This window comes from Microchirus variegatus (assembly GCF_963457635.1).
Source record: "Microchirus variegatus genome assembly, chromosome: 5".
Lineage (NCBI taxonomy): Eukaryota > Metazoa > Chordata > Actinopteri > Pleuronectiformes > Soleidae > Microchirus > Microchirus variegatus.
Genome location: NC_139806.1, coordinates 18878651 through 18905298, shown reverse-complemented (window position 1 = coordinate 18905298; position 26648 = coordinate 18878651). Strand labels below are relative to the sequence as shown.

Sequence of the window (26648 nt, the reverse complement as noted above, 5' to 3'; positions counted from 1 at the left end):
TGCCACATCAAGGGGGGAAAAAAAGGACTGTAATGAACGGTGGAAGCCGCATGAGTTACAGGAAGCTTAACGGGTTCACCTGTCCGTAATAAGCTGTAGTCAGCCATCAGCCGAGCTTTAGCTGTCAGGGACAATAGTCTGCTGCCGCCACAAGTGGACAGTGAGTTAGAAAATGGATGCAAACAGGCTACATGACACTGGGCAGAACGCTGTTCCGAGATTAGATGTGATGAGAGATATCGCTTCCACTTTGGTATCGTTTTGCCTTGCTTTCCCCTGATGGCACAGCACTCAGTACGTTTCCATGCACAGTTGAGATGAGCTCGGCTTGTAGCTCGACCTCGCCATTTAATTTGACTACTATCCTTGTCCCGATAAATAAGCACTAGTCAGGAAGGAGTTTATATTTATTTGAATTTATAGTGTTTTCTAGTGCTTGATTTATTAAACTACTTTTGGTGACAGCCAGTGGGTAGCATGCAAAGTGTAATTCTCTATATTTCTACCATCTATTGAAGTTAAAATATCAGAACATTAATTCAGTCAAAGAATGCATGTGGTCCAGATTTCTGCATGTTTCCCCCCACATGTCTTCTCCTGTTTGCCAGTTTCTTCTATTATTTCCTGACCAAAGCCAAGAGGGTTTGAACTGTGGATTGTGTTCAGAGAGCGGAGGTCAGTTCAGAGTCTGGTCAAACACACACATGCAGTCATAATTAGACTTGTTAGTTTGACTTTGACAAACTGGACTTTGTTTAACATGTTAACATTTATTTCAAAACTCCAGTTTTAGTCGGACGACCACAATAATTTGTTATTTTCTAACGTCTGCACTGAGTGCTGAGCTGCTTTTAGATATTCACCAAGGGCTGCATGTGACAATTGACCTATTCAGAGAAGTCACTTTGGACTTTCTCATGACATTCTCCTCCTCGCTCCCTATACCAGATATGGTCTGATTGAGCTCATGTGAGGATGCAGCAGAGAAAAATTCAGAGATGAATGGGCGAGTCTGTTGCTTCCCGTAAGCCAGACACCAGTCATTTGCCAGGACTCTCTAGAGTCAGACAAATATCTGGCTTCAATTTTTGTGTGTGAATGGGAAACTCTCGAGCATGTCCGCACCCAGTTCCCAGTTCTCTGGACTTGTCTGAAAACAGCGTCAGATAACATGCTTAAGTTGAGATTTAAAAAAAAAAAAAGAAGCAAAACATCTGTTTGTCGATACATTTTTCATTGCTGAACAACGACAGTTGGCTCGAGCGTCAAATACTTTTTGTTAACTGCTTCATCGTAAAATCGCCCTCCCGCCGCTTTCACCAGTTCACACTTTGTGGGGAAAGAAGCAGCACAGGACACGTTTGGTTTGCAACAGCATCTCTATATGTTAGAGTGAACACTACGTGTTGAGGTGTCGGTGAGATAAAATTAAAAACAGTAATGTTGGCTTTGATTCATGCATCATTTCCTGTGAGTCCCTTGTGTGTGGAGGGGGGCAGCGTAGACACTCAATGACTGTTGCATCAGAATGGAATTTGATTTCATAAACATCTCTAGGATTGTACCATTAATGCATTAAATATATATAAAGAGGCAGAAGAGACACATCAGTCAGGTGGAGCTACGGTGGTAGCTTAGACTGTGCCATTCTTGGACTACATTCCCTGTCCCAGGATAGAAGACGATATGCCCCCTTTCAGGTTCTGGTTTTGCTCTGAGCTAGTTGTCAGGGTGTCGAGCGCCTACCTATCGCCCACAAACTTTAAAATATTTAATTCCTCAAGCTGACTCAATCCAAAAAAAAAAACTTCAATGTTGCTGTGTTCTTGTTGTTGTTGTGTACATAGCTTCTTCTAGCCAGTGGGTGGGAACTGTGCTGTATGTGAGTGTCCAGGCCAGCTTGAGTCCAACTCTGGTCTGACTGAAGGTGTACATGCAATATCGATTCCCAATTGCATTATCTGGGTCTGTGTGCGAGTTCACTCATGTTTACATTAGGGCTGTCAAAAGATTAAAAAGTTTTTAACCAGATAAATCACAGGGTACCATTCGTTAATATGCCAGAAAGATGTTGGAGGAATGGAGAGATAAATAAAGTATGTGAAAATATAAATGTAAAGAACAATAAAATACTGTAAATAACTTTAAAAAAAAAACCTATACAAACTTAGTAAAAAATAAACTTTACATTGTAAAGAACCCACATTACAAGACAATATAAATATATAGAAAAAATAAAATACTGTAAATAACTTTAAAACAAACTTTTAAAAAAAGTATACATTGCACTGTAAATAAGTTACATTATAAGCAAAATATAAAGTATAGAAGTTAAATAGTTTTCTTGGTGGTACTTAACCCAAAGGTGCTGATGAAATTCCTCATCAGCACCTTTGAAGCACTGCTTCTACTAGTTAGCGTTAGCGTCAGCTAGCATTCTGACGCTAATGTTAGCTGCTGTTCAAGTCTGTGTCCCCGTTAGTTAGACAAAGTAACTGTTCAGTAACAGCAGTCATTTACTGTTAATGTTATGATTATATCATTATCTGCGCCAGTAGCGCCACTTGCAACTGTGTTGCTTTCTTTCTTTCAATGCAAATCAACCATTGTTGTTTAAGGGGGATGGGGATGCGTTTATGCAACAGCCCTCAGGCTCCGAGTGTCGGGTGCCCCCTATCGGCTCGGGACCCCAAGCAGTTGCCTGCCTTGCCTGTTCATAAACTGCACGTCTACCCGTAGCGCAATGAAAGTGAGAAAGTGCGTTTAAAAAAAATAACGCGTTAATTCCTCAAACTAATCATCCTGCGTTAACGCTTTAATTTTGACAGCCCTAGTTTACATGTACTCATAAGTCCAATTTTAGTCGTGTTAACACAATAATTAATTTTTTTTCATATGTTCCTTCCTCATTTCTCTTCTGTATTTTCTTCCACATCCATGTGCCATTATATATCACATGCATAGAATTATTCTAGAATAAAGTAGGTCATGCAGGTATCGGGGCTTGCCTAAGATGTCTCAGGCCGCCCAGTCTGCACATTTGAAAGAAGAAGACGACTCGATTCAAAAGCAGAGTCCACAAAGGTGGGAGAAGTGTATATAGGCACATCACATGCACACCTACTGTGACTGAATGAGAGCCGTTATCTAAGTCTTCAGAGCAAAGAAAGCCAGAGAGCCAAGATTTAGCGGGCATTATATCATCCAAGCCAGTGTCAACACTTTCAGTTGGCTCTTGTGTTAAAATGCCAAACGGATAGCAGCCACCTTGGTATTCATATCTAAATATTGCACCAGAGGGGAATGTAAAAAGATTAAGTGGTTTTTGTTTGAAAGCTGTGTCACATCCACAGAGAAGGGGATCAGCGCGAAGAGGCCGTGTTTGTTTTGGTCCCACCAAATGTTCCAGCGCGGATGGAGTGTGTGAATAGGAGACATTAATATGGAGGGTTTTTTTTTCTGAATTATCAAGTCAGTCGACACAAGAATCACATGCGAGGAAGAAGTAGCAATCGATTAATGAGAAGATTTCCCAGTCCTTTGGCGTCTGTCCCTCCTGCTGCTTAAATGTACGTCCCTCACTCGAGTTGCGGAATATTCCACGCTTGAACCTACCAGCATGCTTGTCTTTCTCCCCAAAAGGTTGTAAAGGTTAACAATATGTCCCAGCACAACATTTGTCTCAGGCAATGCCATACATTGTGCTGATGGAAGACCCTCCCTTGTGCCACACTGGTATTTCCAGTCCTGGGGTTGACTGAATGGGGGGGAGCTTTTGTGCTCTAACTCCTCTCTGGCCCCGGGCCATACACATCCAGTCTGTCATCCATTGATATGCTTGGCTTGCCGTTTTATAATTCATATTGAATGCTGCGGGTCCATGGCAGGGAGATCATGAATTATCAGCTAAACCATGGGAGATTCACAGATGACTGGTCAAACTGTGTGGTGAGAACAAGCTCAAAGGAAGGGGAAAAAAACGTGGGATACATCAGTCTTGCATGGAAATTCTGTTCAACTGGAAGTATTTTTGATAAATATGGCAGTGGGCCCATCATTCGAATTTGACATACTTTCTTACAGATTACAAATTGTATGGACTTGGACAAACCTTTCCATTTCTATGGTGATTTAATATTTGTTTTCATTTACTAATACAGTTGTGTCTGAATGTGGCCACACTCCCTGCTGTTACTGTAGTATAAAGCCTCTCAATTTCTCAACAGTGCACTAGATACTTTTCTGAATATTGATGTGCAAAAATATGCTGTTTTTAAAAATAATAACTGTGGACCTGAAAAGTTTGGAGCCACAAGAGTAGATGGAATTGAAATGAGCCAGTCATATGAATCTCCAGGATCAGTATTCCACTCAGAGGAAATGAAATACAATATCACCCTTGATAGGGTCATCCTAGATTTATTGTGATACTGATTTCCTGAGTGCATTTTTGGTAAAACAAAAAGCAGCAAGAACCCGTTTGCATCCAATATGCGAATGCAAACCTATTTCCCTTTAGAAGAGAAACTTGTCTTTTAGATTGTGTTTGGGCGAGATTGTAAAAGATGCTGTTTTATGTCCAGTTGATGAACAATCACTTAATTTAATGGGCTAGGTGTTCTCTGACACTTTTATTTCATTTGTGAAGCGCGCTGTAACTCTCAATTGCTTGCAGCATCTCAGAACCATTCAATTCACACCCCTTATGGTAACAAGTTGTATAAACATTGGACCAGATGCCTACCTCACTCTTTCCTTATAGTGAAATGCCGTCTGCACTTGTTTTTTTTTTCTGCAGGCAGCCTAATTCAAATAATAGATGAGTCCAGCTTACAGCCACACAGTAGTTTGCCTCAGAATCTAAACTTTTGGACTTGCTTGGTGTAACTCACTGCTTCACAGGAGGGTTCAGCTGTCATAACAAAGTAATGCATTTAATCCAGGAGGTTTTTTCGAATAAAATTAAGTCTACACTTTAGAAAGATGTAAATTATTTTCCTTTCAGTGTGTGTGTGTGTGTTTGTGTATGTGTGTGCCAACAATATAAATCTGTTTTGGAAGATAGACAAAATTATTTAGAGAGTCAACAAGAACCTGTTAAATTTCAGTGTGCGTCAGTCAGTGTTCATCCAGCACTTTTAAATAGCTTGGGGGAAAACGCTAAACCAATTCCATTTGATCAAAGAGTTAAGAAACATGCAAAAACAAAAGGCATGCATGCAATATTTAACACCAAAGAGATGTAATGCTGAGTGAGACAATCAATGCAGCTGCTGCTCTAATTAAATACTCACTTACTATTAGTAATATATTTTTAACTATATATACTTATGAAACATGAATGTCTGAGACTGACTGAGTAACCAAAGCTAAAACCTGCTGCATGGCTGAGTGACGGCAGTTACGCCAAGATAAATGGTAAACATTCCTGATTTTCAAAATGAACTGGCACAAACAGTTTATATTACGTCATCCAAGAGTTTCCAACTCAGCACCTTTGTCACTAAATGCACCGACTTCTCAGACCCCGTTAGCGAGTAACAAAACATGGCAAATCGGGCCAACAAAATCTTTGCTTCTATCTGTTAAAGAAAGTCACGAGCGTTGTCCTGATAGTGCAGGTTTAGGTTTTGCCTCCTGCAGAAAATGCAATGCATTCGTTCATTATGCTTCTTATTCAATATGTGTGTTACAAGAACATGTGGGTATGGCATTTTTTTCTTCCCCCAGATGATGTTGTGGTTTGTAGGACTCTAAGCACAGCAGCTTGGAAAAGTGGGGAAGGAACATGTCGTCTAAAATGGCTGCATTTCAGTCACCATTTTGAACCGTTTTGCGTGTGTCACACTACAGAAACAGGAAAAAAAAAAAAAACAAGTGCAGAGAATGAAAACAGGTTTATTGGCAATTGGCGTGGATAATACACTGTATATGTCAGCACAGCGTGAAAGAGAGAAACAACAGATAAAGGGCTGAAACTGATGGACACCAGGAAGAATGAAAAATACGATTGGAAGTCACAAAGATGCTAATCAGTGTATTTCGTCTTCACTTTAAATTATTTCCATTCAAGAAGTTTGCAGTGGTCCCATGCCAGTTTTCAGTTACATTCTTTCTCCTATTATCCTACTATCTCTGATTTATTAATCAGTACATACACTTCTGGTATTTTCTCTGTAATTGTGACAGAGCTTCATTTAGGAGAAGACAAAAGTGAGCATGTGTTTAAATTCAAATATTTAGATTAAAATTTCCTACTCCTCCCGGCCTTACAATCTGTCTTTGTGGTTTGGCCTCAGAAGCTCAGGTCAGGATGGATCCATGTCTTTGTTGAAGCTCTTTATGATTTGCACTGCTAAATCTACTCGGAAATGGATGGCAATCAATCCAAGAAATGATTTGGTGTTCGACAGAAGGGCTTTACTACACAGTTTGTGTGCGATTTAGTGTGTGCACACACTGTGAGTCTATTTTTAAGGCCGGAGGAAGAAAACGGACAAAAGAGAGACTGATGTGTAAATATAAGATAAAACTGCTTCCACTTTGGTTCATGTAACAGTGGTTCCTTGTTCTTTTCACTCACTTCTGCAAGGTTAGTGGTCATATATGATTCAAATCAGTGTAATGATGTGTGCTGGGGTCTCTTTCTCTTGGTGCCTGCAGGCTAGCTCTCACTGCAGGCAATGAATGCAGGTCTGTTGAATTCACTGTATTAGTAATCTCCTCAGGCTGAGAGTCTGTGCCATAGAGCATGACCACACATTTTTTTTTGTCCAGGAATTAAATGTCATCTCGGGGTGGGTCACCTGCAAACAAAAGGCCGCCAGCTGATTCGCAGGTATAAACACCGCACGATAAGGAAACACTCTCCTGCTGTGTAGGAAATTAAATACACAGAAAAAGGAAGAAAGTCAGTGAAATAGTGCTGCACAAAGAGTGCAATTGTTTTAGCATTCACTGTTTGCATTGCCAAACCGACTATACTGTATATTCCCGCTGAGTGTGTGTGTGTGTGTAAAGGCACAATGGTTTCAGCGAAGATGAGGGGAAGGAAACTGTCTGTCATCAGCATCTCTCCATCTGAGCATTTCTTATCAGTGCTCCTGTTTTCTGCTCGCATTGACTGGAATGCTAGTGGAAGGGAACGGGGCAAGGTCATCACTCTCCAGTCAATCAAAGTGGTCAGCGCTCTCGAGATAGTGGCGGGTAACTGCTCAGGAATGTGCATGGATGTAGTTTTTTCAATGGTCTTTCTCTGCGGTACTCACAGTGTTGTGTCAATGACCTAAAAGGCTTCTCTTGTCAGACCTTAGGTAACAAAAAAATACATATTATTATTTTTGAGAGAGGGACTGCTGCAACATCACAAGATCACATGGTCAGTGGGGAAATCCATAGGTGTGTCCAACTGTGCTTGAAGTGTTCTAAAACGGTCCAAAACAATGCAGCTCATACAGTTTTATGAGGTCAATTTCAAACGCAAGTACTCGACTTTTAGAAAGTCGAGCTCCTTAGCAATTTAATTCGCCTTAGAGTCAAGTCCCGGTGCACTGTATGACTTGTGGAGAGTGCACTGCAGCAGAATGATCATAGTTTTCAGGAATTCAGGATGTGTCCTGAAGACATACTGATAGGAATCACTCGCTAATGTAAGCCAGCACAGTCTGCCTTAACTGCATTCAAAATTGTATTTTAATGTGCAATGAATTGTGCGCTAGATGAAAAACGTATGTCAAACACACACACGCACACACACACACACACATATGTATATTTATTTTGTGTGTGTGTGTGTGTGTCTGTACACATCAAATTTCAAACGTTGTACTTCCTCATGTGCATAACTCAAATCACTCCAGCACAAGTCGGTTTGTTTGGCGACACAGAGCACCATAATGGATCTGTGCCCTGTGAAGGTGATATGACTATTGTGTTTGAGGTCACTGCTGGCCTTGCATGAAGATAAACCCCTTATCAGAATTGTCTTTTCGTTATTGTCTCGAGGCCTCGATCGCGGCTCCTCGCCATCCTTGTAGTTTGCGGCTCATTATTTATGTAATCCACGTTCCAGCTGCAGCTTCTTCCTGACACGCTGTCTACGTGACATACGGAGTAAGCCTGGGTTCAGCTCTGTAAAGCCAGGGTTGGGTGGGAGAGACGCGGGGGATGATTAGGAGGGTAAAATGGCGAGGCTTTGCCCTAGAAATCACGAGCAGAGATACATGCATGTCATAGAGACAAACCCTTTATTTTTCTCCTCCTTTTTCTCCTTCTTCATCCCCATCCTTACCTGACTAATTCACTGAGGTTTTCTTATTGTAAAATCAAGGTGGGTTTTCAGTGCTGGGGTAAAATATGGGCTTTACTGGGAGTTAAGTGTCACTCAGCCTAGATCAATCCTGTGAAACTACCCCCCTGCTGCACTTTGAGTTGCTGTAACTCACCACTTTCTGTGTGTTTCATCAACTCCCCTGCAAAAGAAGAGATGCAACAATATATTATACATTGAACAAGCAATGGACTAATTCTGTCAAAATGGCACTCTCGTGGGAGCATATATGTTCTTTTCATCTTCCAAGACGAACGTGTTTTTTTTCTTTCAAATGTTTAGCCTCTGTGACAGTTATTTGTATCCGTATGAAAGGGTTGTTTTCTAGGTAGACTATACAAGGTGTTGAATTATACCTTGCTTTTATCCAAGTCATATGTCCATAGACCAAACAAAAGAAAACAACGATGTCTCTTCAACTTCATTATTCCTGTCATGACTTACATTAAGCACCCACTCACTTTGCATCTGGAGGATTATATGTATTAGTAATGTAAGGAAACTCTCCTTTTTCCGTGCTGGCTTTCTTTGATGTGCGCCCACAGGGTCAAGAATCATCCAACCCATCGGCACGGGAAACCTTGATTCTTGTGGCCGAATTAAGAGCCAGTCATTATAGCATCCACTCTCTCCCATGGGAGAAATTCTTCATCTGCAGTCTTCTGCAGCTCAGTTGTTCTGGGGAGACAAAATAATCCACCATGTTTAGTGTGCATCAGTTAGTGTGCCAAAAATTAAATCTTTTTTTTTTTTTCATGTTATTCCAGACAGCGATTTCTCCAAGGTGTTAAATATACCCCAGGTTTGCACGTCTGAAGGAACATTTTGGAAATGTCCTGAAGGCACTGATTGATTTGTCGAGGTGATTATTGCTGTAGCTTACAGTGAAACATTTACCAGCGCAGCATAAGGAAACCAGTGTGTATGTGTGATTATAGTTCAGTTCAAAATATAGTACTTAATGTAGGTGGCCACTTACTGACTCTGGGATATGTTTTAAAAGAAATTGGTCAGAAATAAATCAGGTCTGTGAGCAAGAGCTGCAGCAGGTGAGAAGATTGATGACTCATCCATCTCTACTTGTCAATCTTTACATTCTAGCAGCGCGTCCTAATTCCTGAAACAACTGGTGACCAGTTTCACACAGAGCAAATAAAACAAACACTCAAAAAACCTGGGGTTTTTATTCTTGGCTGACAACCGTGGAGGTTTCTGTGTTGTTGACAGTTTCTAGGCTAACCACTCTGACTTCAATTTAAGCCAATACTAATGCTAAAACTCAAGCTGATTTATTTTCTTTAACAATCACCACTGATTATTTCAACAAAAGAATCCTGTAACAGGGTATTTAAAATCCCCATGAAGGTTGCATGGTTGATTCAACACTAAAAGACTGACGCTAAGTTAGAATCCTCGTCAGCTGACGACTCTTACTGCAGATAAGCCTGCTTTTTTAATAAATTCCTAAAACTTTTGCTCAAAGAAGAAGAAGAAGCAAAACACCATGTATAAGTGTTATTATAGCAAAGTACTAGATATAAACGACTCACCGTTCAGAGGAGGGGGTTTAAAGAAAAAAACTATGAAAGTAAGTCCCAGGTGGAAAAAAGAAAAGGATTTTTCCTCGAAAAATTCACGCGTCAACACTAAAAGAGAAAACACACCTGATAGCATCTCGCTTCCCTCTCAATGGATCCACCTGAGGAGTTAAGAGGCAGTGCAGCAGGGTCTATATCATGCTCAGTCTGAGCATTATGACAAACTCTTCACCTTAAACCCTGTGAAGACATGTTTCAACATGCCGCTCCCATCATTTTCTTTTTGTGAAATAAATGAGAGGTGAATTAGAAAAGGAGTCTGTGGCTATGAAAACAAAAAGGTGGATTTGAAATTTGAAGTGGCAACTCGTCCCATTCATGCATCACCAGAAAGAGAAAAAGGATATGACTCAGAGCGCTTTGTCTAACCACAAATGGACTCAGGCGCATATTGCCAGTTTCTATTTTAGAATCCTTATATCGGAATCAAGAGTCTCTGATAGCAGTTGTCTGGGAAAGGCGGGTGTAGCCCCGGGGTTTGTGGTCACGTCTGACACTGTCTTTAGAAACAGTTCCCAGCAAGGTGGTCCACAGCGGGGACTAAAGTGTCATGGGAGACGGAGCCATATGTCCAACTAGATTTTCAGTGTTTCGACGCATTTGGACAGTTGAAATGAAACGTGAGCCGCTGTGGCTGCGACAGCGAAGAACTGTCTGGGTGTTGCCCGTATTTGAAAAGCAGGTGTTATTTTGTGAATCCCAAATCTCCTTCCTCATCTCCCACCTTGCTCCTGCGTGTGTCTCACATCTGACAGGACCTGTCACAGAGAACACGTGTTGCACATGTTTTATGTGACAGTTTGTTTTATGGACCAGTCCAATTTAGTTTGGCAGTGTACAGACACACACCCATAAACAATCTGTACATTTCCCGGTATACGAGTACTACTGGGGACTCGTTTTACTGCCGTGAAGTATGTCTGACTCTGGTATGCTTGGTGACAATATCCCCCCCCCCCCCCTTTCATCTTGTTAATACTAGGCATTTTCTGGTTGACCTAGTATGTCAAAGACCAAAACAATTTTAGCTGGCGGGCGAGTTGGTTCCATGTCAGTTGCCACTTGCATTATCTGTGTGTTTGAGTCCAGCTTTGAGAGATGTGTACGACTACAGTCGTAAAAAATCATTGAGTGAAGTACGTATTTGTTTTTACTTACCTCATTAAAAGTTCAATCAAAATGTATCGTCATTTTTCATTTATTTACTGCAAAAAAATACTGAAAACAATATGAGGCTGTGCGCCACATCCCAAATTCAAATCTGTTTTTCAGAGTTTCTTGCTGAATTCATATTGAAAAACCCTTCCTCCACCAGAGCAAAAAAACGTGCTACGCGACCACTCTGTCGCTCCGGATATTGGATTATGGAGGCATCTCCTGCTGTTGGAGGAAAAGCTTGACTCTAATATCTCCTCATTCTTCCGAAGATGTCGGCTACTACTAATATAAGGAATAAAACAACATAAAAGGACAAACAATCTTGAAGTACTCCCGCTGTGACCACGGAGGGGGCACTCTTATTTGACTAAAGGCTACACCCTCCTTTATGCTGCAGAGAAAGCGTCCCTGTCAGACCCAAGCACAGAACAATGGGGGCCAGCCTTGGGCAAACAGGGCCATTTGCATGCAGCTGTTTGCCGTTTCCAGAACCACAAAGACCAATCAAAGGAGCTTTAATGAAGGATGACAAGCGTCAACCAACTCCTTTGCTCTCTGTCTGTGCCAGCCCTCGACACTCTGTCTCCCCTCCAAAAAATGGCCTAGATTTTTTTTAAACTCTGATCAAACATTCCTCCACTTTTTTTTTTTTTTTATATCCCACGTCTCAAGTCCTTTGCTGTCTGTAGGGTTAACGTTTGGTCACAGCTGTGATCTGAAAAAGGAACAGCAGCAAAGATGGACCTGAACATGTGTTTTTTTTGGCACAACCACTAAATGGCAACATCTTGACATAAACCTCCATTTTCTTTTGTTTTTTGTCTAGGGGATTTAAAAGGCACAAAGTGTTCCTCTGCATGTTTTCATATGTGCCCATCTGAGTCTCAGTGCCACTTCCAATTTCAAGGGTGTTGATAGAAAACAAAATATGTACGGGGGTTTGAAGCGGGCAGTTTGTGAGTAAATTAAAGGCTGACAATGAGCGAAGAGAAAAACTCCCACAATGCAACATATTGAGAAGTGGCCGCAGCCTTTGCTTTGCTCTCTTGAGCTCAATAGATGGCTTAGCAGGCAGGTCAGGGGCAGGAATCTGAAAAGCTACTTTCCTCGCGGTTGCTCACTGACCAGAATGCGTGATAAGGCTTCGTGTCAACAAGGCCAGGAATAGGGATCACAGCCGATTATGACAAAGTCAAAGTAGTCTCCATGGTGATTTGACTAAATGCTCACTACAAAGCATTATTCAATTCCCTTAGCGATTGTGTAATTTCAGAGGTACAGATACAGCCAACATATTTTCTTTCTCTTTTGAGCTCACATAGACAGACAGGGATCGTGTTGTTGGAGTTTTTCACCCTGCAGTTTTCTCGACACTGTTCTCCCTTCAGCTAGCGCCCTTCTGTCGCAGTCTTCAGCGGCTGCAGAGTTGAGCAGTCAAACAAAGCACAGAATGTGAGATGAAAAGCTCTTCATACCTCCTTAAGACGCCGCCCTTTGTGCACACAAACATCATCCCCGCTTTCTGAAATCTCACAAAACTTGTGTAAACCAAGAAAATCAACACCTACACCCAGAACCCCTTGTTGTCACACAGTATTTTAGCTGTGCTCCTCTCCTAAGATCTCATGCAATATGTAAGTCAGCCAAATATACTGTACATCAGGGGTTCTTAAAGTTTTGATACCGGAGGGCCAATTGAGGAACCCAAGGTTGGACTGAGGGCCACCAAAGGAAAAAAAAAGGAAAAATAAACAGAAAGAAATCCCATTTGTAATAATTTTAATGACCAGATTGCAGTTGTACAGTTTACACTTATTGGTCATTGGTCCCCGGGCCGCACTTTGAGAACCAATGCTGTACATTCTCCCCCTACAGAGCAAAAAAAAAAGCCTCTTTTAAATACACTGCACATTTGCAATTTTCACACAGATTTGTCATTAGTTGTACAATTACAAGTTGACAAGACAGTCATTAATGAGACAGAGGCTATCCGCAGTTTGGAAAAGAAGCAATTTGTTCTCCAGGCCGCCAGTACAGTCTAGATACTCCCCTTAATTGATGTAGCCTTAGCCTATGACCAGAGAGATCTATACAAGCGAGGGTGGTGGAGGAGGAGGAGGCCAGCTCGGCACAAGCCTAATCAATCGCTAGGCATCTGTTGACAGCAGCATGCCATCATGCAATAGTGGACTGATAGATGGGCTGAATCACAAGTGGACAGCCAGAGAAAGTAGGTTATGAAGGCAGATGGCGTGTGTGTATGTGTCTGCGAGGGTGTTTTATCTGAAGGTCGGTCTCTCCGCTCAGAATTTTAAAACTCCATGAAATGCATTCTTTCTGTCTGCTCTCTGTAGCTGCCGTGATAAACCCGTCACTCCGTCCATGAGGAATGGCAGGCGGAACAATCATTAGTCTTCGCAGTGAAGCCGGCAACTTTCTCTGTATTTTATCATGCGCCACTCTGGACAGGTTTTTTTCTGAAAGGCTTGTGTGATTGTACGGGTTATTGGAGGAGATGGAGTGACCTCACAGGCCTCCACTTACGATTCGACTGCACTGACGTCTCCTAATGAGGTGATAAACAGTCCAGCTAAGCAGAATCTACTGGCCATTAAATAGATCATGCTATTATAATGAAATGTCTGGTGGCCAAGTGTCAGAGAATTTATACCATTAGGTTCATATTTTGTTATACTACTCTACCGCTACCATTACTAGTGTGTGCAGAGGTTTCTCCTAATATGAAATTACTTCAGCATTTTATTTCAGTGCGTTTTCTCACAGATGTCTTACTGTGTGTGCGTGCGTGTGTGTGTGTGTTTTCTGTTTTGCCGACGTGACATACAGAGTGACATAGAATATCATTATGAGCGAGCCAGACACAGCAGGCTGAAATGACTAACAGACATGTGGGTCGGAGGTTTTTCAGGGAAGGAATTTCAAGCCGGACTCACTACAGCTCAAACAATGGTAATTGCACAAGGCCCCGACTGTCAAAAGGGTGAGCATAATTAAAGTGAGGGGGCAAAGTGAACCTAGTGTGCTAAGTGTTAGTACATGACAATACGCATGGTCCAATGGGAGCATGGAAAAGGTAACATGCTGAAAGGAGGGCTAATTAGGAGAGAGCAGAGCAGAAAATACAAATGGCAGCTGCCCTCCTGCCCCCCCACACACACACACACACACGGGGCCAACCATTGACACAAACAATGGTGCTCTGCTTTCACTTCTAAAATAGAACACGTTTGCGTGTTGTACTTAATTATTTTCTCAGGTTTATTTTTTTTTTCTCACCGTAGTTCCCTTGAACCCACGCTAATGAATCGCTTTTTCTCTCTTTCTTTTTTTAAATTGCTCCCCCCCCCTCCTCCATATCCACCCTTGACAAGACATTTTATTACTTGGGGGTCAGATCTGTATGAAATGGTTAATTTTCCCCCAAAGTAGAGCTATTTGGCTGCACTCCATCTGCTGAGCTTCCATGTATAGATTTTCCCCCGTGTGGACTCCAGACTGTCCCCTCTTCGATCGCCGACACTGTAAAATAGATTATATTACACTCCATGCTGCCAGGATTCTTTTTTTTTTCTTTTTTTCTTTTCTTTTCTGTCTTACTTTACAGGGCAAGTAAGGCAAAAAATAATCTAAATGGCAAAGGGCATGTATGACTGAAAAATACACTATTCTGAGGCCAGGTAGGTTTGGCTGTGCTGTAAATGTTCTCTAGATGGACGCCTTCCTGATGCTCTTTAGCTTTTGTATTTGTTCAAGAATTTATGAGGTTACCACTGGTCTCCAGTGACTTTCAATGTCATGTCTTAGCCAACATCCAAGACCACAGAAAGATGGGGAGTTGAGTTGTTTCGCCTTTCTCCATTCCTGCATCGCGTGTAATGGACCGTCTGTTTTAAACTGTGGTAAAACATTGGACTTCTGTTGGCTATTTATTGTGTGCCAGTGGATTCTTACTGCATGATGTGTGGCCGTATTGTACCGAAGCAGTGATCCTTTAACTCATTATAGTTTTTTATTTGTGTGCTTAAAGTTTCCTCTCTTCCTGTGTGTGTGTGTGTGTGTGTGTGTGTACCAGGGTTCAGCCGTGCAGCCTTGCCTTTCGGGCTGGTCAGGAGAGAGCTCTCATGCGAAGGATATGCAATTGATCTCCGCTGCCCGGGGAGTGATGTCATTATGATCGAGACGGCCAACTATGGCCGTACTGACGACAAGATCTGCGACGCTGACCCATTTCAGATGGAGAACGTCAACTGCTACCTGCCCGATGCCTACAAGATTATATCACAAAGGTAAAATGCTGCTGGGGAGTGGAGGGATCTCATTTCAGGAACAAAAAACAATACATTTCCTTCTCTCTGCACTGATCATTTCTGCACACATAATGATTTTAGTTATCAGCCTGCTTGTGTGCCCACCTACACACAGGACAATTAATCAACAGCTCACACCTTGAAAAAATATTTCCATTCTTTTATTGACTCGACGATGTAGGTGGCATTTTGAAATCCAGTATTCGCACCAGCTGTGTGCTGTTGCTGCTGTTTGAATCATAATCACCGTGGCTCAGAGACACAACAAGTTACACAAGAACACCCTCTTAATTCCCTAACTGGAATACTGGGCTTACTTCGTTCAAACACTTGTACCGCAATTGAAGTGGTGTTGCCTCAGGTACTGCGCCATGCCCATCACCGTGCCTTTTATGCCGGTTACCATCTCGCAGGATGCTGCCTCGTTGTCAAAGACAGCACAGCAACACTTCAGCTGCTGCTTACTCCTACAGGAGTGTGTTTTTCTGAAGGGCACTGGATGAACTATTCATGAATAGTAACTAGCACAGTTCATCTTCTAATGCACTGCTCTGTCCTAACTTGCCCCCCCCCTCCCTCTTTCAAGCTACCTTTTCTTATCATCGTCACTCACCAACCTGCCACTGTGAGGTTTTCCCAGCTTCATTCACGTCTTTACTCCCCCGATGTGTATAAAGGTGCACCGCAACAAAATAGCTCAAGAATAGGTCGCACTGTCTGACTTTTCTAAATTTGCAACCGAGTCCCACGGCACTCGCATAGTAACATCCTTGCCCTTCAGTTTGCCTGCAACCTGCTACATTGTGCACCACATCTGTTGACATGTCTGAATCTCACTTGCGATTTATCTTATCGCTGTGGAAGATTCCCCCGGAGGCACCGTGTGCGTGAAAAGCTTTGAGAACACTGCACCACAAGCTGCACCACAAGCCCTTAATCATCAGAATTATTCTAATGATTCAGATCAGAGGAAATGGATTCTCGACTGTAATTAACGTTGACGTGATAACCAGGGACATTGAAGCTGTCACCAAGTTTTGGGAGACCCTGTTTCACTCTTGCTTCAGGCTGCAGCACACAAAAACACCACAGTTAGGGACAAAAACTGCCAACATTGTGATGATTAACAAAACGCATTAGCACTGCAGACAGATACGGTAAACAAACATATTAAAAGAGATTGGGGAGATAGACACAGTGGGGAGTCTACTGCACGGGGAGGCAGTTTTGTTGGTTTGAAAATTGCGACAAAAAAATTATTCATCAGCCGTTGGTCTCTCTGCAGCAAAAACAACTAGACAGGAATCAGATGTTTTGATTTTCAACAGCATTGGCATCAAAGTGTTTTGTCAAGTAAAATATTCGGATGTTGACAAGAATGTGGCGGAATGAAAAATGCATGGAGGCAACTCATGGCAACTCACAGTCAGTCACACTGACTGTTTAATATTCAGGTGATCTTTCCATTGGACATGTACTGTAAATGGACCCTCACTCCTCTCTCTCCGCCAGCCTCGCTGTTTTGTGTAGGTACACAAACTATTCAGCCACAATATGAGGAAACAAGATTGAACCGCTGCCTTTTATTTGCCTTATTTCAGACGTTTGACCCAGTCAAACATGCAGAAATAAACCTTTTTTACCTGGTCAGAGATGCAGCTCTTTGATAGAAGAAGTCAGCCAGGAATCAGACATTTTACCACCGTGAGACAGACTGTGCTCGGTGTTGTCGAGATTACAGGGATCTATTTTAGCAGTAGTTTAAAACAGAGGAAGCGTGTCGAAATGCTTAGCAACAACACCTCCCTTTCTCCATGGCACGAGTACCTGAAGAAAATACAGAGCGACTTCTTACAACTTGAAATGTAGCAGTAGTGCCTGCGCATTTAGATCCTGTACTTAAAGCTGCACAAATCAATATTTACATGTCATCTAATGATGATAATAGGTGAAATACAGGGAGTGAGATTTTAAACACCGTAGACCAAAAATGTGTTTTAGAGCAGCTTTCAAGTTGCTGTTTTTTTTTTTTGTTTCAATGATTCGGTTCCCACTTGTTGTTCTCATGAGTTCATTTCCTGCAGCAGTGGCTCTTTGAGCAACATTAACAACAACAAAGAAAAACAAATCCAACCTTCTAATAATCAGCCGAGCACACTCTCAGAATCCGGCTACAGCATAAGAAAGAGTCCTTGACTGGCTTTTATATATAGCACAGCATTTGGAAACTGAAGAGCCACAGAACCCTGAATGATCTGTGCAAATGTTAATTAATTTGATTCATTAACTCATCAGAAGAATGACATTAAATACAGTTTACATGCAGGTGTAATTTGAAAATGTTCATTCCTCAGAATGGCCCGTTTAATGCATATTTATGTATTTTGGTATTGGATTATAATTACTGATGCATTGATAAGTTATAAAAGCAGCTGTAGGTGGTCAAGGTGAAGGTCATTTGACTGTTTTTGTCTTAAAACCACTGACTGTGTTCCATAAAGTGAGCTAATAATATCTTGTTCATGTGTAATCTGCTAAATGTGACTGCCACTGAAGTATAGTGGTATAGTCGTACGTGATTTTCTTAAAGGTGCCATATGTAGGAATGTGGCCAAAAACAGTTACTACATTCAAATTCAAAATAACGAGGTCTTTTAGGTTTCATTTTTTGACGTAACTGTCAACCCGTGGTTGCTCGCCAGCTGAGACTCTACTGACTGCAATGATTGGTAGACGGCGGTAGGTGGCGCCACATGCTAAAACATGATTTCAAAACATAAACATGATTTGCAGTCTGCAAAATATTTTTTCAATGCAAATATTTTGTCTGTACTGTTGTTGTTGGTGAGTTCAGTTTGTTATATGAACATTATTCCTGAGTCTCTGTGACATATTAGGAGGATTTTATGGCCAGTTGCATCAGATTTATTACATAATGCACCTTTAAATGTTGTATGTGAAAGCATAAACTGAATATGTAGGTAAGCCACAGGTAGATCAGAATGATTCACTAGGACAATGCTTCAGTAAATATGCTTTCCATAACCGAGGACGTGCATCTGTCAGGCTGACAAACCTTGAACATATTAAATAAAATCATTAAAAAGCATATCTCTATTCCTCGGTGTGTTTGAAGTCACTGTGTTGCTCTCGTCGAGTGTCAGTCGGTTCACATTTTCATGCAGTGACCCTCCTCCCTCGCGGCAGCTCCAGTGAAGCCATAACAGTGAATCTCTTAAGTGCAGCTGGCACCATTTTGTCTGTGATGTTTAAAGCATCGCCGTTGATGCTAATGCTATTTGTTAAGTCCATAACAGGCCTTAGCACCTTTTTATTCATTATTATTTTAATGTTCAATAAGTCCATTAATCTCTGATACCTTTATATTTGTGTGGTTAAAAGCGCACGGACGAGGCCTTTACGTGGCCGCTGTGCTGCATTTTTTTACAGAGAGCCTCTTAAATTACTAATGTTTCTTTGAATGTCATGTCCAGTGTTGAAATGTATGTCCATTTTGCATGACTGCTGCTGACCTTCTGAAATATTTATCCGAAGCTTGCAAATTGTTGAATGTCCTATTTCGGTGCCTTTTTTCATGTTTGCCTCTCTGCTACTGCTGACTTTATTCTCAATCCCTTTGGCCTCAAGAGAGCTTGATTGAAGTAAAGCCAATTTCACCCTGTAGAGTATTTACACAAACTCAGTCCTCTGCTGTTCTTTTATCCCCCCCCCCCCCTTATCTCTCACTTTACATTAACTTTCTTTTTACCACCCGAAAACATCTGCACACATGTACGCTCGCGCACGCACGCAGACACTGACGGACACTGTTTCATACTGGAAGGCGAATAACCTCATAACCTTATGGAAATTACTTTCATTCATGCCGCGTTTGTTGCGCATATGCATAGGAGCTGCCCTGTTTCAGCAGAGGTCACTTATTCCAGTCCACCGCATGTCAGCGCCACCTGTTGTGTGTCTTTTAATGAATGTCTTCCCTTTCAATAGCGGTATGAAGACGCTGTTAAAGGAAATGCCTTTGCTAATTCCTAACGTGCCTCCAGCTGCTGCTCTCACTTGGTTATTCATTATCATGTCCACGCACATTCATTTACTCGTCCTTAATGTTTTCAGTCCTCTCTCTGTTTTAAACAAGAATGTTTATGTGACAGCCCGGCCTGGGATTTTCATCAATTTCATTGTCGCTCTGACAATGAACTTTTCCCATTGTGAGTTATTCGTGTTGTCTTTGTCGAGCACCCTTGCTCTGGGAAGTCATGATGAAATCTCTGGTCAATCTTTTTCTTTCCTAGGTGCAACAACCGTACGCAGTGTGTGGTTGTCACTGGCTCTGATGTCTTTCCTGATCCATGCCCTGGCACCTACAAGTACTTAGAGGTCCAGTATGAGTGTGTTCCCTATAGTAAGTATCGCCATTCTAATCACATACTGAATTATACTGTCTCCTATACTGTTTCTAAAGTGTCTTTAGAGTGGATAGATGTGCTATAACCACAGTCTCTGCACATACAGTGGATACATACATTGGTTTTACGGGTGACACCTCAATAGGTGGGAGTATAGGAAAGGACATAGTAGCAATTCTATTAGTATTATTATTATTATTATCATTATTCATACTGATAATAATAATAATTTTAAATATTATTATAAAATAAATAAATTTAATAAAATAAATATAAAATATTTTGGCTGTACTGTTGTTGTTGGTGAGTTAAGTTTGTTATGAGATTATTATTCCTGAGTCTCTGTGACATATTAGGAGGATTTTATGGCCAGTTGCTTTAGATTTATTACATAATGCACCTTTAACATATTGGAATCATGTCATGCAGACAGTTGTGGTTTTATTTGTCTTTTTTTTTAACCCGAAGATAAATATCGAGTTTGATTCTGATATCTGCTTTTATTTTGGATCCGCCTCCTAAATACCTGGGTTCATAAATATTTATTTATGCTAATGTTGTAATGCCTTGCATTGAATGCCATTTTGTGACAGGGAGTCACCTATGTGTTTTTTTTTATAATCCAGCGAGACCTTTTATACATTCTTTTTCAATATACATACAATATATTTAGCTCATTTACATATAATAACATTTTACCTCCATGTTTTTGAGCCACACGCTCAAGAATAAATAATGTAAAATAACGTACAAAAGTGACATTTAGCATTTGAAACGGTTGCTTGTAATCCCAACTGAACAGGGGCGTGGTTGCCAGATCTTCTGAAATAAGCCGCTGCATTTACACCCGACGTCTTTGACGCATACATATAGCTCTCCCACCGTCTTGTTTTGTTTTTATAAACGTTGAACCTGTTCGGCTCATTTTAGCGTGTCTGCCTGCAAGCATGAGAGGAGCACTGGAGATTTATCACATGATGACTACAACACCGGACCATATGTATTATTAAATATTCACAGGCAAAGTGTATGAGAGTGACACGGAGAGAGGTAGCTTAACGTGGGTGAAGTTCGCTGTTTTGCTTCCCTGTCTGGGAGAGAAGTATCCACACTGGCATCATGACGTCTGTTGTCAACGTCCTCTCCACTTTCAGCCATTTATATTTTAATGCCTCTCCACTGCAGACCTTTCTTTTTTCTTCTCTTCTAGCCGAGACATTTTTTTTTTTTTTTTTTTAAGAGCAGTGGTGAGGTTTTTTTTCAAGTTGGGCGGACCATAACAGGATGAAATGTTGAGCTGAATGGATTATAGTTATACACAGTTTGGGTTATTGACAATTGTCTAAGACTAAGCAGAAATAGATCCTCTGATAGAATTTGAGCAGATGCATTACTGCTTTCATTTGGAGTGTCACTAAAATGCACCCCCGTTTTTAGTATTGTGAGGTTTGTGCCACCATTGCAGTGATAGAAAGTGGATTTCTTTTTTTTTCTTGTGGCTAACAGCCTATACAGAACAAAAAAAAAAAGCAACAGCAAAATCTCTTTCCAGAAACAATGTTCCTCTTACTGGAGATAATCTTTAGACCTCTCTGTGAGGAATGGCTCTACAAAAGACATACTCCCTACAAAAAAAAAAAAAAAGTGTGTTGACAATGCTGTGAGCACCACTTACAAAAATTCCTTTAACCTATTTGTTTGGTCGAAGTAACCAAGACCTCAAATGCAGATATTTTCAAGCTCGGGCAAATAAAACCAAAACTATCTGCATGATTAGGGCTCATGGGGATAATAAGTTCCTTTGAAATTGGGTGAACTCACCCTTTAAATTGTTTTCATGACATTAATTACAGATTTCTGTGTTTTGTTGAGATAATCATGGAGGCTACAAAGAAGAAAAAAAAAAAAGTAGATTAAAGCTCCAACATTACTGCTCAGACAGTCAGTGGTAATACGTTACGGAGGGTATTAGAGTGTAAAACCTGACAGTGTGAGATGATTCTGCATCTTTTCCCACATTAAATAAACTCTTGCACACAGTCATGGAACGCCTCAAGACGTGTGTGAATTTGAATGATTTAATTTATTGCACTGTAGAGATTTGTTTTTAAGCTGGTTCTGTTTAAAACTGTGTCTCTGGTATCAAGATTTAACTTCTAGGCTCCATTGCTGCCTGTTAAAGCACTTAGTATTTGAATTGATGAATCACAAACATTTTCTGAAATATTCATCTCTTCTTTTCCCTCTTTCTAACAGACCTCCCTTTCACCTCCTGTCGCTCCCTCCCTTAACTAACCTCTGCTCTCATTTTTTTTTTGTTAAGCTTTCAATATTTCACAGGTTGTCTCTCTGTCTCTCCCTTTCTCCACCCTGTGTTTGCAGCTTCACCCGTCCACTTGAGAAAGTCCGTATCAGGCAGAGTGTTCATCCGTCATTTAAATGTTCTCTTGGCTTATTTAACAGTTTGCTCTGTAATATTATCACCGTGTCATGTTGTTTTTTTTCCCCGTGTGTGGGGGCGAGTTTGGAATGGAGTTTGGATTTGTGTTCATAAAGTTGGAGCAAACTCCACCCTCCGTTGATAAAAAGCCAAAAATAAATCTAAGAATTTAATCCATTGAAGTATGACCAGGATTTAATTTTTCTTCCTGTGACTGAGGTCATGCATTTTTAGAGGGATTTTTTTCCTCCTGCTTTTAGGTGGTCAATGCATTGAGTGAAGGTATAAAAGGATCAGTGCGCTGAAAAGGCTGGCACATCGCTTATCCCTAGTCATAACTTGTCTGTTTTTATATCCTAGGATGGGAGGCCATTCAACTCACAAACATCCTTTTTTCCCCTCTAGCGCCTTTCCTTTGTGCAGCCCTGTGGTTCATCTCATGGTCATATCCTCAAACTAATTCTTCTCTTTGTACCTGGTAGTTGTCTCATGATAACCTTTCTCTCCCTTTTGCACTCTTTTTTGCTTTCTTTTCCAATGCCTGAAATAGAAGTGGAGCAAAAAGGTAAATGAGTGGTCTGGTCCCCTCCCTCCCCCTCCTTCAGCTCCTTGTTCTGTGGTGTTGAGTAGAGCTCCCCTCACGTCTCCTCCCCTCTCCTGATTGCCTCTCCTGTCAAATGCTAAACCCGTAGGAGGATTGTTTGCACCCACGGAGTCCAAATGAATTCCAAAACATAATTTCAAATGACATCCATGGTCATCGAACGTAGTTTTTTTTTTCTCACTAAGTGAAAGAAAACACCAAGTGCTGATTTGTTCCAGAGATTCTTGCTAAGTGTTGTATTAACCCTTAACGAATGACTAGCTGTCTATATATCTATATATCTATATATCTATATACATATTTGGCTCAGTCTGTAGTTTGCTCGGCCCAATTTCTCCTGCACACGTAGCACGTGATGTGAAATAGCATTGATGGTTGAGTGAGATTGGCACAGACATAAAAAAAAAAAAACAGCTTAAGAAGAAAACAAGAAAAAACTGTCTGTTTTGTCCAGAACCAATTAATTTAAAACCATCAAAATTGGGACTTTGCCATGGCCTCCCTCACCCATCAGTGATTACTCTTGTTTTTTTTTGCCACAGACGTAGTGAAAATCCTTTACCAATGTTCCGATCTATTCCCCAAACTCCACTTTCATTTTACCTCTGCTTTGCTGCCGCCACCACCATCGACAACCTATTGTTCACTCTTATTACAAGACGTGAAGTGTGTTCCCTTATCATTTTGGTTTATGACCTCAGTCATGTGAGTATGCATGTGCAGTGTCTCCATATACCCTGTTATTTATGTGGCATTTGACAACAGGGACAGGCTGATATTTAAAAAAAATAAAAAATAAAAATACACACAAAAACCCCCCACCAACTTGTGATCTCTACTTGTCCCATTTCCCATGTCTTTCATTTGCAGGATTATTTTTTTGTTTGTTCACAATACCTTTATTTTATTTTTATCCCTGTTAGGATATAGCAGCAGACCCTTGAGATGCAAGTTCTCTTAACATCACATTTATCATTCTGGTGAATCACCATGATACATTCATTTATATTCTTCCGCCTCCCCACCTCCTTATCATTAGCAGTAGTAAAAAAAAAACACTAGTTAAAATATTCCTCCAAATTCACAGTCCCTGATCTCGAGTTGTTCAGCAGCAAGAATGATGCGTGTCAAATGTGCAGCCTGTATAATACATTTTGCCTGATTGTATTTTTCTTTCACTCTCTTCTCTGTCACTAGTTTTCATTTGTCCTGGGACTCTGAAGGGTGTGGGCGACGCCACCTTCCTGTTTGAAGCAGAGCAGCAAGCAGGGTCCTGGTGCAAAGACCCGCTGCAGGCTGGAGACAAAGTCTTCTTCATGCCGTGGACGCCATACCGCACTGACACCCTGATCGAGTATGCGTCTCTGGAGGACTTCAAAAATGGCCGCCAGACGACCACCTATAAACTGCCTCACCGCGTAGATGGGACAGGCTTCGTAGCTTATGACGGCGCCATCTTTTTCAATAAGGAACGCACTCGCAACATTGTCAAGTTCGACTTGCGCACACGCATCAAGAGTGGCGAGGCCATCGTTAACAACGCCAACTATCACGACACCTCACCTTACCGCTGGGGCGGCAAGACAGACATTGACCTAGCAGTGGACGAGAGGGGCTTATGGGTGATCTACGCCACCGAGCAGAACAATGGGCGCATTGTGATCAGCCAACTCAACCCGTACACACTTCGCTTCGAGGCCACTTGGGACACGGCGTACGACAAGCGCTCGGCCTCTAACGCCTTCATGGTGTGCGGCGTGCTGCACGTGGTGCGCTCGACCTACGAAGAAAACGAGAGCGAGGCCAGCAGGAGCCAAATCGATTACATCTACAACACCAAGCTGAACCACGGCGAGTACACGGACATCCTCTTCCCGAACCAGTACCAGTACATCACTGCTGTGGATTACAACCCCAGGGACAACCAGCTCTACGTGTGGAATAACTTTTACACCCTGCGCTATGACCTGGACTTCGGGCCGCCAGATCCCGCTGAAGGTGAGAAACTGCTCCATTTTGTTTCATCAATTGTCTTTGCATAATTCTTCCATTGTTTGGCTGCAGCGTGGGATGTCACAGATGGCTGCCTTTTAATTTTGGTTGCAATTCAGGTGTGATAAAGAGAAGAGAGCCTGTGTTGGTCTTGGGGAAAGGGCTCATTTGCAGACAGAAATTACAGATTCACCTCGGAATGAGAAATAGGTCCCAGTGGCATCGCAACGCTACAAAAATCCACTCCTTTATTACCATGAGGCGAGCAGAGACACTCACTCCTGCGGAAAGCTTGGACCCTATCAAATTCTTTAATCTCAGACCTTATTCAAAACCATTATGAACACTACCCTCCCGAACTTCCCCCAAATGCTGGGAATATGTGCGAGAAGTATTGTGCAGAGTATGATGGAGGTTATCCTCCCCTGCTTACTGTGGGATTTCAAGTTGTGTTGCCATGGCTACCTCATCATCCTCTCTGAAGCAAATTTTTTTGAAAAAGATCAGGAGATAATCGCTGTCCTATTGTGTCGTGATAGTTGTAAAACCACCTGGCTAGAGTGTGCACACGATGTACACATGGTTAAAAAGGTTATTCTAATTTCAGTAAATGTCCCCAGAAGGTTCTCTGAACCACAAGCAGACCATCAGTGAGAGGTGACAGGGATCACCCACCAATAGATGTAAGGCAAATGAAAGGGGTCAAAACTAAATATTGACCCTGACCTGTTCTTTTAGATTTGACTAAGACTACATAATCCGTTTCTTTTAAATGCGGTCCATTGATTTTATTGATTATTCCTTTACTTGCTTTGTTCAAGAGATAAATAAAGAATGGCAGCTTGTAATACTTTAATATCCAGCACTTATTTAATACCTTATTCAAATGAGATGTTCAGATTGTTATGGTAACGTAGCGATCGGGTGTCACTTGGTTCACACTCGCTGAACCTGGCTGCTGGTTACCATTTGTTATTGCAACATAGCAAACAGGAAACAGCTTATCCTTCTGTGGATTGTGGATTCTGTTGGCAGTTGACGAACCAGTTTACACTAGCATTACCATCGTCTACTTGATCACGAGATAAGGCAGCAAAAAAAAACATGTACAATAACTATCATAAATAATGCAAGACAGACTTTTACCAGAACTCTTCTACAGCATAGAATCGAGATCTTGTGGCAAGAGATTTCGGCAGGTAGGGGATCAATTACAGTGAAGAATCTTGAGAGGCAGTTCTGGGGGCTTAAATTAATCTGTGAATTGCTTAGGGGCGACATACGTGTCATCAGACATGGACCTTACATGAAGCTGATAATGGGCATAATTACCTGACTGCAGCCACCTTATCCCACTGAGCCAGGCTAAGTCTCCTTTATGAAGTGGGGAAACTGGGACCATGACCCGGGTTATTTCAGAAGATCGGGTTGCTCCGAAGCACTGGTCTGGATTAGGTTATGATTTTTAACTTGTGAATATTTTCAGGGGGGGAGGGGGGGGGTTAGCCGTGGGGAAATCTGATTCTTGACCAGGGGTGTTTAAGGGGGGTTGGTGTTGATGTCTCAATGGAGGCTGTGTGCTCCCGAACTCTGCCCTCTTGTCAACGCGTCTGTTTGTTTTCCTGCCGTTCCCTGGAATCTCCACTGCCCTGATAACTCGACACCAGCACGGAGCTCCGAGTTTGTCTGTTTTTTTTTTTTTCAGAACAACTGAACCCTCAATTAAGAGCACGTTAGAGCAGATATGAAAAATACTCAAACTCTAATGAGTT

The 26648-nt window shown here is 41.6% G+C and overlaps 1 protein-coding gene across 1 annotated transcript in view; it reads left to right on the top strand.

Annotated features, from left to right (window-relative positions):
* Positions 1-26648, top strand: part of adgrl2b.1 (adhesion G protein-coupled receptor L2b, tandem duplicate 1) — a gene marked incomplete at its 3' end in the record, with an annotated part of 73909 nt that overhangs the window by 4406 nt on the left and 42855 nt on the right. Inside the window, exons 2-4 of the mRNA XM_083889400.1 lie at positions 15179-15392; positions 19727-19836; positions 24082-24882. Of these exons, the coding sequence (XP_083745526.1) occupies positions 15179-15392; positions 19727-19836; positions 24082-24882 (1125 nt within the window). The remainder of the gene's footprint in view (positions 1-15178; positions 15393-19726; positions 19837-24081; positions 24883-26648) is intronic.